Raw genomic sequence first — 12561 nt, 5'->3', positions numbered from 1 at the left:
GTGCTCGCCACCCTCTAATTAGTAGCTATCTTATCCTCATTTGCAAAAAAATATTAATGTATTTCATAAAATCCAGTACAAAAGCAGATACAACCTTGCCTCTTAAAATACAAACATTGTCTCTTGGAAGAGATATCTTCTCCTTGAAATTCGTTAATTATTACTGATTTCGTTGCAAAGAAACTTGAGAGATAAGTGGAACGTAATATATATATAGATTTCCAGGAAGCCTTTCAGTTAGTTGACTACTACATTTTAGTAAAGAAAACATAATTCGTAATTTTTTTCTTAAAAAAATTCCGAAACAATGTTAGTTTCATTGTTATGTAACCGCTAAAAATCTGTGGTTTACCTAGGCCTTATATCTTAAAAGTTGAAGACAGTATGAGGCGTTTCACAATGTGAATGTCTAGGAACCTTTAATATTCTTTATAACGAATAATGAGATAATTGATCGCATTGAAAATTCTGCTACGTTATTATTTACACATAACTTGATGTTATACACCTGACTAAAGTGGACTTATAATGATTAAAACAACAAACTGATTTATAAAATGTAAAGATATACGGTGACTTCAACGAATTGACGTTATATTCGCTCAAATTGTGAAACCTTATTTTACCGTAGAAGGAAACTATAAGTTATGACAATTCTATTAACGGAATAATGTTTTGTAGACTTAACAAGATTAAGACTTCAGGAGTGTTATTTGATTCAAAGCTAGCATACGCTCATCATATCGAAAACATTACGAATAATGCGTACAGAAATCTTGGCTTCATCTGTCGTTTTAGTAAGGAGTTTTTAAAACAGTCAACATTTTTGAAATTATTTTATTTTTTGTTAGATCCGAATTAGAATGTTTTATTATTTGACAACGAATAACGAAAAATTTTTTACAACTGATAGAAGGTATCCAGTGTAAAGTTTGGAAATAATGTACAAGGAAACAGGTTTCTATGCTGCATATTTATCATGTAATAAAGTAATAAACAATGTTAACATTCCAACATTGAAACAAAGAAGAAATATCTCCAGAACTTAGAACTTCTTCATAAGATCGTGAATAATAATATCAAATTTATTTATTTAAATTCAACAAAGCAGTGCATTTTCAATCATCCAAAACTTGAATTAGTAATAAGAAAACGTTTTACTGCATAAAGGCACGCGCTGGCATGCTACATATGGCGAATGGATGTCTCATACAATAATGTATAATACGTAGCTTAAGATATTCATAAATTTGGAATAAGTAAAATGTTTCTAGGACAATAGTGTCCAAAGTAATGAATTAAAATCAGTAAACGAGTAATAAATGTAAAACTAAGAGTATTTAAAAGTTTGTTTGAGTTGGTCTATAATATAACAATCTTGATTATACGCAAAATTGTAATTAGGCATAATGCCTGTTGTGTGGAAATAAATAGTAATAGTAATGACCATCGGTACTTTTCCATTATTGCCAGGTTTCTTACCGAAACTGAGAACCTTCCCTGAACCACGGTCTTTAGCTAACCTCTTCGTTGGTATATGTACTACTGTTTTTCTAATGGCATACACGTTTGTTGACAACGTATTCTAAACTTTTGTGATGACTTAATTGTAACTTAAGCTATATTGTCTTAATCTATGACATTTAGATCTAATTTGTGAAGCATGACAAATTCTCAAGTTATTTTTCTTCAAACCTACTTTTGCAATATCATATTCTACAAATGAATCAGTTTTAAAAAGTATTCCATTAAACGTCATGGATTTAACAGGTTAAGAATGAAAGATGCCATCCAGCATATATACACTACGACTTACTCTGCAGTGCCTTACTATCTTTTTCTTTTATTTAGAATTACTTTTGCACATACTTGTTTATTGATGTAGCAAATAACGTAAAGAATTCATCCAAAAGTCTCCGGACTGTTCGGAGTTTGGTTGCATACATCATGGAGATCTCACAATCTCTAACAAGAAGTAGTAGAAAGAAGTACGGGTCACACAACCTAGGTGGCAATTTCTGGTCTTCACATTAAAAGAGAATTAGATCCGAGAATTTGTAACGTACCAGGACAATGATGTCGTAAGATGTAGTGTCTTGTTGAAATCACTTGCATTCTATATAAATTTCATTAAATTGCTTCTGCAGGAAAACTTCGTAAGCATACTGATGTACCATCCTCTAATAGCTGTCACGAGCTCCACCAATCCCAAATCCACATCACAAAATTACCTGTAAGAGCAACAGTACCTGTGTGAATTGTAGTGAGATATATGTTGTGTGCTGTGTGTTATAAACAAGGAAGAACTCAGGCAATACGTCCCAAGATTCGGCCACTGAAAGCATACACCGTATTTCTCGCTGTACGTTTGACAACAATAGGTTGCGAGCTCATTGCCTGACCCTAGTATAGAAATTATTAGTTGTGTCTTAAATTACTATTTGCTTCTTTTACTTCGATACTATTAAATTGTTATAGTGTGAGATGAGTAATATTATTTATAGAGCATAGAACAATACCTCTTACTAATTATTGTGACACATTGAAACTTTCTCCTTGTTTCAGTTAATTTTGGAGGGTTTGGAAGTCTGTTCTTTGGAGGAAGTTTATTAGCAATTCTAGAACTATTTTATCTTTGCTGTCTTCAGTTGTTTCAAAACATATGTAAAGCGGTTGGCTGCAGAAAAACAAAGGATCAAGGGAAAGTGATGAATCCACGAACATTCGTTCGGCGTATACATGTTGCAGGAGCAGAATCATTTATGAACTCCCATCAGAAAGGAAAATGCCTCAGTATCAGGTAGGAATACATACTTCCAATGATAATTCTTTACTTCATTCCAATAATCGTTGGTTACCATACATGCTTCAAGTGATTATCAATGGCGTATATTATTTCAGCTTACAAGACTAACAAATTATTATTTTCCTCCTCTATCATTCATAGGAAATAAGGACCGATGAATCTTTGTTGATATTGATATATCAACATGAGGATGGCTTTATTTTAAAGCATATTAACTATGGCCAGCAGCCATGTGATTATCACAAGATTTGCACTGACGCTAATCACATTTGCATCTAAATTTAATATGTCGTAAATTATAATTCTTGTCACATTGGAACAAAAGGTCTTAGTTTCACCGAACCCATCCCCACGTCCAATTATCACTGTTCTATATATTTCATTTCTTCCTATTTTCTAAAAAAAAAAAGTAATTTCTTCTTACATTTCTTGACTTTCTAATCACGAAACTCAGGTCACGTATATTTTGTCAAGTTTAGTTTCTGGGAAATGTTGGTATGAAATGTTGAACAAAATCCGGCAATTTTTATTTTATCCCTTTTAGTAAAATTGTTTGTTTCTATATACAATGGAAAGTATTTAAAAATTTGCACATCACACTTTAGGTAACAGAACAATAAACTATTATTAATAGGGTATAATCATTAATGTGTGCAGAATTACATAATCAATACCCTGAGAAAATTAAAACCAGTAAAATTAAACAATTATGAAACAACGTGTACACGCATTAAGATTCGACAGACATCAATGCACTTATACATTACTAACCAAGAAAACGAGACAGTTAAGTGACAAAATCCTAGATATAGATTTAGCAAAATCGTTAAAAAGTACAACATAAAAACTTCTATATAGGCCCTCTTCTGTATGACGTGGGAGTGTGTCACGTACAAGATTTAACAGACTTTTTTTTCGTATCGCTGCTCTAAGATCCGAATTAATTAGCGAAACTTCTCACCATGCTCATCAGACACACTTCTTGTACCAATGTGTGTAGCTTAAGTCTAAACGTAAAACAAAACCTATCACCTTCAAATCTCCATATTATTCTTCATACGTTGGTTTCTGTAACAAGTGCTTTACATTGTTATAAACTCCTTTCAAGTTTACTCAATTTCCAACTCAAATGGAAAGGGAAGTCTTGCATAGAGGAGGATACACTGCATGGTTGCCTTAGAGGAGCCCAAGGATAATTGACACTCTTTTCAATATATATATGTCCTGTCTTACCTTTTTTCAAACCAGAGGTCTTTTTGTGAGTTATGAGTGCTTAGCTAGGGTAACATTCATAAGTAGTAAACGGAACAAGACTTAAAGGGCATAAGTCTTAAAATATAGGCACTAGTCCTAAATTTTAGGTCTTGTGCCTTTTAGGACTAGTGCCGTTTAGGTCTTGTGCCGCGAAATGATTTTAGGTCTTGGGCCGTCTAGGTCTTATGCCATTTAGGACTTGTGAGGTTTAGGACTAGTGCCGTTTAGGTCTTGTGCCTTTTTCATTCACCTGCTTCAGTTCTGAAATTCGCTACCACCACACGAAATTGGTACTATGCCGTAACAAGTTGGCAGTGTGTTACAAACGTATCTAATTCTAACGGTAACAGCTGTATTTGTACTACTAAAATTATTATTATCTGTTCTGCAATTATACATGAATTACATTATATAATCTATTTCATTCTAAGAATTAATTATACGTATAACACTGGTCGGCATGAAAATCATCCCACAAGGATGAAAGGGTGTACCAGATAGATTTCGAGACGCTGATTATGAATATCTCATCGAGAAACTTCCCGAACGTAAGTTTGTTTTTTGGCGGGGTGCTGTTTCCATAATTGACAGAAAAATTGTATTTGTCGTATTTAATATGTGTTTTTCGTGTTTGGAGTGCATAATTCTGAATTTTTATCTTAATCCAAGAACTGTTACTAGGCTATATCCCAGGAACAATCCTTTCTTTAGCTCACGACCCCCCGGAAACGTTCCCCTCCCCTCGGGCTGCAAAGATTTATTATCGTTCCACACTGCATACACTAAAAACCTTGGCGTTATTGACGGAGAAAGGTTTCGTAATCAACTTGCGATCATTCGTCGGCTCCCTTTTGTCTAGACGACAGACAGATTGTTGAGAAAAGGCGCCAAGACATACACCACGTGGTCGCGTGAAACAAATATTTCAGTTTCGAGTTGATCTTTGTATTAGAAGGTAGTGTTATGCTGTGTCTGTGTATATCGTAGGTGAAAAATATTTCTGCGTGAAATATTGACTTTTGTGTTAAACGAACATGTCGAGAACTTGCAACAATTCGACAGATTCATTCTGCTACATATGTGGGGAAGTGATTTTCAAGGGACAAAATAGGCCATTGTCACCGTTCCTGAAGACAGCCTACCATCTGTACTTCGCTTGTAAAATCGGTGACCAGGATCGCGTTTGGGCTCCGAAACAAAGTTGTAACTCGTGTGCGCGTACTCTCACAGGATGGTTGAAAGGTACACACAAATCGATGCCGTTCACCGTACCTATGGTTTGGCGCGAGCCTCGTGATCATGTTTCAGGCTGTTATTTCTGCCTGACTAATATATAAGGTTTCTCAAAAAGCATGAAGCATAAATACAGTATCCTAACTTGGATTCCGCGAGGAGACCTGTGAAACATGATGCTTGTCTGCCTGTAACCGTACCACCAGACTCATACACCCTGTGCAGTGTTTCAACCGATGAAGAACCTGCTGCTTGTGAGAATGTTGCACAATCTTTGAGTACACAGTCAGATCCCAATTACGATCCAGTGCCTGACACTAATGAACCACATGTGATAAGTCAGGTAGAGCTGAATGATCTGATGAGAGACTTAAACCTTCCCAAGTCTAAGGCCCTGTTGCTTGCCTCACGACTTCAACGATGGAATCTACTAAACAAAGATGTGAATATATCGATGTATAGGAAAAGAGAGGTGAGCCTAGTTCCTAAGTTTACAAAGCATGGTGATTTGATGTATTGCAGTAACCTTTCATCCCTTACGGGACAACTGAAGTTGAACTACAACATTGAAGAATGGAGGTTATTCGTAGATTCCTCAAGGATAAGTCTCAAGGCAGTGTCACTACACAATAGCAATGAATAGCCAGCCATCCCTATTGCTCATGCTGTACATATGAAAGAAACATACGAGAACATGCTAAACCTATTGCAGAAAATAAAGTACGAACAGTTCCAGTGGTTTCTATGCGCTACTTTAAGGTTATTGTCATCCTCACTGGTTTACAAGGAGGTTACACAAAGCACTGCTGCTTTTTGTGTCATTGTGATAGTTGAGACAAAGATCAGTACATCATCACAAAATGGCCGCCAAGGAAGCAACTGGTCCCAGGGGAGATGAACGTGGCTAAAGAAGGTCTTGTGGATCCGGAGAAATTAGTCTTACCATCCCTTCATATCAAATTAGGACTCATAAAGGTCCTGAACCGGGAAGGTGAAGCATTTAATCATCTCAGAATAGTATTCCCAAGACTCAGCGAGGCCAAGGTGAAATAAGGTGTTTTTACGGGGCCTCAAATCAGAGACGTTTTTAAGAATACTTCATTTTCTTCTAAGCTTAATGAAGTGAAAAGTGAGGCTTGGGAGGCCTTTCGAGAAGTGTGCAGTAACTTTGTAGGGAATAATAAGTCACCTAATTACAAAGATATTGTGGGCAGGTTAATTACTTTATTTCGTAACGGGATGTAATATGTCACTAAAGTTACACTTCCTGCATTGCCACCTGGGCTTCTAGCCTGAAATGTACAGCTTGGGGGAGGTCTCTGACGAACACGGGGAAAGGTTTCTCCAGCAAATAGCTATCATGGAGAGGCGCTACAGTGGTAAATGGAATGTGAATATGGTGGCAGACTTCTGTTGGAATGTGACACGCGAGAAACCCTGTAGTAATTAGAAGAGTAGTAGGAAAACCAAGTGACACGTAAGTGTTAAACTTTAATTTTTTATGCAATTTTATCTGCATAATTTATATCGATATTTAAATTATAACGTGCAAATTATTATGGGTGGAGAATAGCATCTTTGGGCTGATATTGAAACTCCCCTCCTCCCTGAACACTGGTACGTCCTGGAGAAAAACGGGTTACGGAGTCGAACTCAGGGGCTCGAAACCTATACGAATCACCTATTTTCGTTCGTGGGAGCGAAAAAAGTTTCATTTTGCCGACCAGTGTAATTGGTTAAGGAATTCGTTTCTTTCAAATGGAGATATGAGAATCTCATAACAAATTTCTAAGAAAACATTTAATAAAAATGTTTAATCAGCATATTTTACCAGACTTTCCTGAAAACAAGCAAACATTCAGAATTGCAATATATGTGGAGTGTATTTTATTAAGAGTAGGACAAAACCCCACCAAAGTTTGCTTAATAAGGGCAAAAGGCCACCAGATACTTCACAAGTGAACATTAAATACCGACCATATACATTAAGAACAAAGACAGTTAGTATATTTCGCAGTGTGTTTTGATAGAGTTGATATGTATAAGCAAGAAAAATCAGCAAATAGCGCTAAATTACTAATGTAATACGCAACACAATACGTTTGAAGAAACCAACACATAGTCATTAAGGGATGGAGCATGCAAACTTTTCCAGAGGAACAGGCTTTTTCATATTGAAAGTAAACCAAAGTATTTTTCTAAATTACGAAATTTTCATTAAGACTATATATATATATATATATATATATATATATATATATATATATATATATATATATATATATATATATATATAACACGTACACTCATATATAAAATGATTGTCGCATATCTATAACAGTCTTCTTGTAAGAATATAATTCAATAATGATTATGCAGAGTAACTTTAATACTGATACTGTGTGTATAATCAGGAAATGTATATTTGTGGTAAGTTTTATAGGAAAAAAAATTATAAATATGAAAATTAGAATGAGTAAAACAAAATGTTGCTAAACGGACAAAAAAGTTATATTTTCGTTCTATTTTTCTTATTTACTACTCTTTTGACATGAAATTTGCCACATACATGTGTTTGCCGATTATACACACACTAACGTTGTAAGAAATACCGGCTGAATTCGTTATCAAATTATATTCCTACAACTACATATTTATAGACATGTGACAATAATTTTGGACACGAGTATATATAAATACATATATTATTATTAATATTATATTTTCAGTTTGTTACAATTTTGAAACTTGGGTCTTGACAGTGCGTTAATTTAAAACTACATCTTCTGGGAAATGTATGAATACGAAATCGGAAACAGCTCATGAAAGTACATTTGTTTGACTGACTTCATCTTCTGTACTCTTATATAAAAGAGTTAAGATAAGTGGTTTTCTGGGTATACTACTACAATTTAGTAAAGTCGTTAAATTTTAATTTAAAAAAGAAATATTTTCTTACAAAAGCAATATATAAGAAAGAATTTTTTGGAAATACGCATTTTAAAAACGGGTAGAGTAAGATTCTTTTAAAGAGTAGCGTATCTCGCAAATCTCTGAAGGTAGTAAAATGAAACTTGACATATTTTTAAACTTCCCACTGCGAAACAAACAAATAAACAAAAAACTGAAAATTAACACTTCAAAGGGAAAAAACTAAGGGTTCACTATCATTAATTTACGATTTCCCCATTACTTATTTAGAAAATATTTATGCAGTGCAGAACGATTTGCTTAAGCTGGATGCATGAAACTCGGTAATTAAACCTTCAACTTAAAGTAATAAAATATATGTTTTAGCGTCTTGAAAATTAGATTTCTAAGAGGGAAGGAGGGTAATTTTTTATAATATTAAACTTTCCCACTGCTTATGAGATTTGGGCAGAAAACTCTTTTCCTTTAGGTCTGGGTTTGTCCATTTAAACAAATGAGAGTACAAAGTGGATGATTAATTAGGTTCTTTTAATTATTTTAACATGTTGACGTAGTTTAATTTTTAAAAAAGTGTTTCGTTCACATTCTATTAAAACATTATTAATATCCTGCTATTATTAAACACAGACTAACCCTCACTTGGGGTGCCAAGGATTTGTTTCGGTTGTTAATCCATCATTTGCTGTCCCCGACATAACCTTTGATTTTAACTTCACGTAAATCAAGACTCAGGTCTCAAAAATGTAGTATATTTGAATTATATTATTATTATTATTATTATTATTATTATTATTATTATTATTATTATTATTATTACTAGTAACAGTAATAGTTAATTCCAACGGTAAGAGGTGTGTTGGTAATACTAAAACTATTGTTAACAATGGTAACGTGTAAAGAGTAGTTAATTACGAGTATGACAATTATTTGCTACGAAAAGAGTTATGATAAATATATGTGTAAAAATAATTTACTTGAAATCTACACAAAGAAAGCAAAATTTATGAAGTAAATAACTTAAACACAAGATTATGTTACTAATACGATGTCAATGGCGTGGAAATAGAAAAAACAGACATTTTGAGATATCTGGGAATCACATTTGATAGGTAGTTAATATTTTGACACCACACAAATGCTATCATGCAAACAGCAAGAAAAAACAATCGGAATATGTATTTATACAAATTACTTGTAAGAACTGAGCTAGATTGTGGTTCTGTAATATGGAACAGTATATCTAAAACTTGGACTAATAGATGGAAATTATTCTTGGCACGGACGGGATGTTAGCGCCACAAGATATTTTTAGGTTAGTACAGTTTAGGTCTTGTGCCTATTAGGACTAGCCACATTTAGGACTTATGCCGTTTTGGACTTGTGCCGCGAAATGATTTTTAGGACTTGTGTCGTTTAGGTCTATGCCTTTGAGGACCAGTGCCGTTTAGGACTTGTGCCGCGAAATGATTTTAGGTCTTGTGCCGTTTAGGACTTGTGCCATTGAGGACTTGTACCGTGAAATGACTTTTAGGTCTTGTGCCGTTTAGGACTACTGCCGTGTCCCCCTTAGCTATTAACTTTTGAGTCTCCACTCAAGTGTTGTACGTGGCAGCGGCTTTGTGATGCTATGGACTTCGGTATCCTAGTTTTCAGTGCGTCTTGATCATGATTACCGGTCGTATCATTGTCCGTGATTGTGGTTCCGTTAAATGACCATGTGCATCCTATATTCTAGACTCTTATCCCGGGAAATGTCGTCATATTCCAGAATGATAATGGACTCATTCACACAGCCTTGCGGTTCGAGTAACATCGGGAGGGACTTCAACAAGTCCTGTTGCTAAGCCAATCGTCAGACTTGAAAAGAATTGATACTCTTTGGACCGTTTTCGATAAAAGTCATTCCGTCTCACGGAACTGAGTAATGAACTTCACTCCGAATCTTTTCCTACCATTCACGATCTCCATGACTCAATTTTACGGGGCATTAGAAGCGTTTTGAGAAACAAAGTTGGTTCAATACTACTTAAATCTAGTAAGGTGCATTTTTTAGGTATTTTCACTGTATTTGTAAAACGTGCAGTAGAACGTAAATATCCGTGAAGCTAGGTGATGGCAGAGTACTATGTTAGATACCGTGATGTGATGTGAATTGGAAAATTACTTCGTAATTAAAAAGTTGCTTTGAGCAATATCATATTACTTAAAGGATTCATGAATTTTGTTTGGATTCCACAAGGTGGAGAGGTTATCGTGAAACATCTAATGTAACGTGCTTCAAATATAACAAGTTTGTGTACACAAAGATTTGAAATCAAACTTGAAATAATATTTTCTCCCACAACATGCTTTAATCTCCCAAACAAAACTAGAGGTTTATGAAAATAAAATAATTGTTTTACCAAGTATTTTATTTCTATTTTAATCTTCATAAATATAAATTTGCATTAAAGTAAATATATAGTAGCAATATTTGGATATAATACTTTTCCATTGCTCTGCCTCTGACATTTTTCACACAAAGTTAATTGATATAAGTAACTAAAATTGTAATAGAATTACAGAATTTCCTTAATTTGATTTAATGCATTAATACTCGTAGCTAAAAACATTTTACCTAAATTCGAATATAAACCGAAGACCGTATTTTACGTTGTACATTTATTTTGGCTATTTCTGCAAGACGTATATGTTCCTATTATTCAATGACTATAGTTTAATTAATACGTACAAAGTTTTAAACTAAATATAATAGTATCATAGTAATATCAATAAATTGAAGTGGTTAGTATAATATTGTATGATTGAGACCTCGAAATGGTAAATATTTTATGTTAATGTACATAACGGTAATGTCTTTCTTCATTGGTTTGTGAAATGAATTCTATGTGATTTATTATATTGCAAACCGTTATAAATATTAAGAGATTTGTCGTTATTTAAATAAGTTCAGGAAACCATATTACAGTTTCCAATACTTCTTTTAATAGAAACAACCAAACTTTACATTAAACTACTTTCCAGTCCACAAATCACAAATATTATAAGAAAAATTAATTGGCCACCGATTTACCCAATATTTTGGACTAAAGAAAACAAAATGCCAGGCTGGTGACCAACTTCCTCATTCAAGTTAAATACTTACGTGTAGAATTCCTCAGATGACTAAATCATTAAATTATGTCCAAAAGACATGGTTTGAACCCAACATTCCTGTATGAATGAGTTTCCAACACCTCTTACAGACATTTCACACTAAGATTCCAACATTGTACAGTTCTGGTCATGGAAAACTAGACGGCCAGTCTAAAAGAACACCGTAAAAAGGCCGAAAGCTGAACATAGGTCGTCACAAATAGCCACCACGGCTCGCTCATCGCCAATGGATTTCTGTTGGAGACATAGAAGGGATTGAACGATAATGATATGGAACAATGTAATTTTGACTCTTTTTTTGTAGATAAGAATTATTGACTATACAGGAAATACGTAATTCTAAATCGCAAATTGCATATAAGGTAGCTGCAGGTATATACGCCAGCTCAGCGAAATGCGCCAAGTGTTCAGTACTGGGACGTTTCCGACGAAGTCCGCTCGAATCTTTCTCCAATATGTGCCACGGTCTTGGTCAAGCCCAATTTGACGTATACTTCGGGAGACATTGCTGACACCGTCACGTCGTGCAGAGTTGTTCCGTGGAAGGTTCCGTAGAAGGATGTTATTATTTCAATAGGGATAAGAAACCGTTATTAGTACCATGCTAACTCAGAACATTGCCAATTGTTTTTAGCAATGTACGTTTTACTTCGTGTCCGTCTAGAATTACTTTGTTTTGTAAGTTTCATTTCAATATTTGTGATTCCATGGTTACTAAACGAGTACCAAGCATGGTGCAGCGAAATACGCCAGGACGTGTGCAGAAGTGACTGCAAAAGACAAAGTTGCCCCACATCCACACGTAACATCCACATCCACATTTTTTCTATACGCCGAAAAGGCTACTCTGCAATGCACATCTGTTGTTCTGTGTGTTTCATGAAAATTAAGGACATAAATGTCCAACACCCTTAACATGGCGTATTTACCTGCACCTAAATTATTATTTATATTACATATCTAGAACTATTAAAAATCATGGAAGTAGATACCATATCATAACTACAAATAGACCACAATGATTAACCATGTTTCACGAGATTTGTTTTTTCTATCACTCTCCAAACATACTAAGCAGCAATTTGTAAAATCTACCGAAATCTGCTGGATAAATGCAAAAACGTTTGAAGATATTCCGCTCTGTCCTGGCAAGCAACATGAATTTCATCCCATCCAGAAAC

The 12561-nt window shown here is 34.5% G+C and overlaps 1 protein-coding gene across 1 annotated transcript in view; it reads left to right on the top strand.

Annotated features, from left to right (window-relative positions):
- Positions 1-12561, top strand: part of LOC145692442 (pickpocket protein 28-like) — a 207021-nt gene that overhangs the window by 176875 nt on the left and 17585 nt on the right. The window contains exon 7 of the mRNA XM_081767750.1: positions 2566-2800. Coding sequence (XP_081623876.1) covers positions 2566-2800 — 235 coding nt within the window. The remainder of the gene's footprint in view (positions 1-2565; positions 2801-12561) is intronic.

Source organism: Thermobia domestica, chromosome 8 (assembly GCF_964235325.1).
Source record: "Thermobia domestica chromosome 8, izTheDome1.hap1.1, whole genome shotgun sequence".
Lineage (NCBI taxonomy): Eukaryota > Metazoa > Arthropoda > Insecta > Zygentoma > Lepismatidae > Thermobia > Thermobia domestica.
Note: the sequence above shows the minus strand (reverse complement) of the source record. Positions and strands in the feature narration are given on the sequence as shown.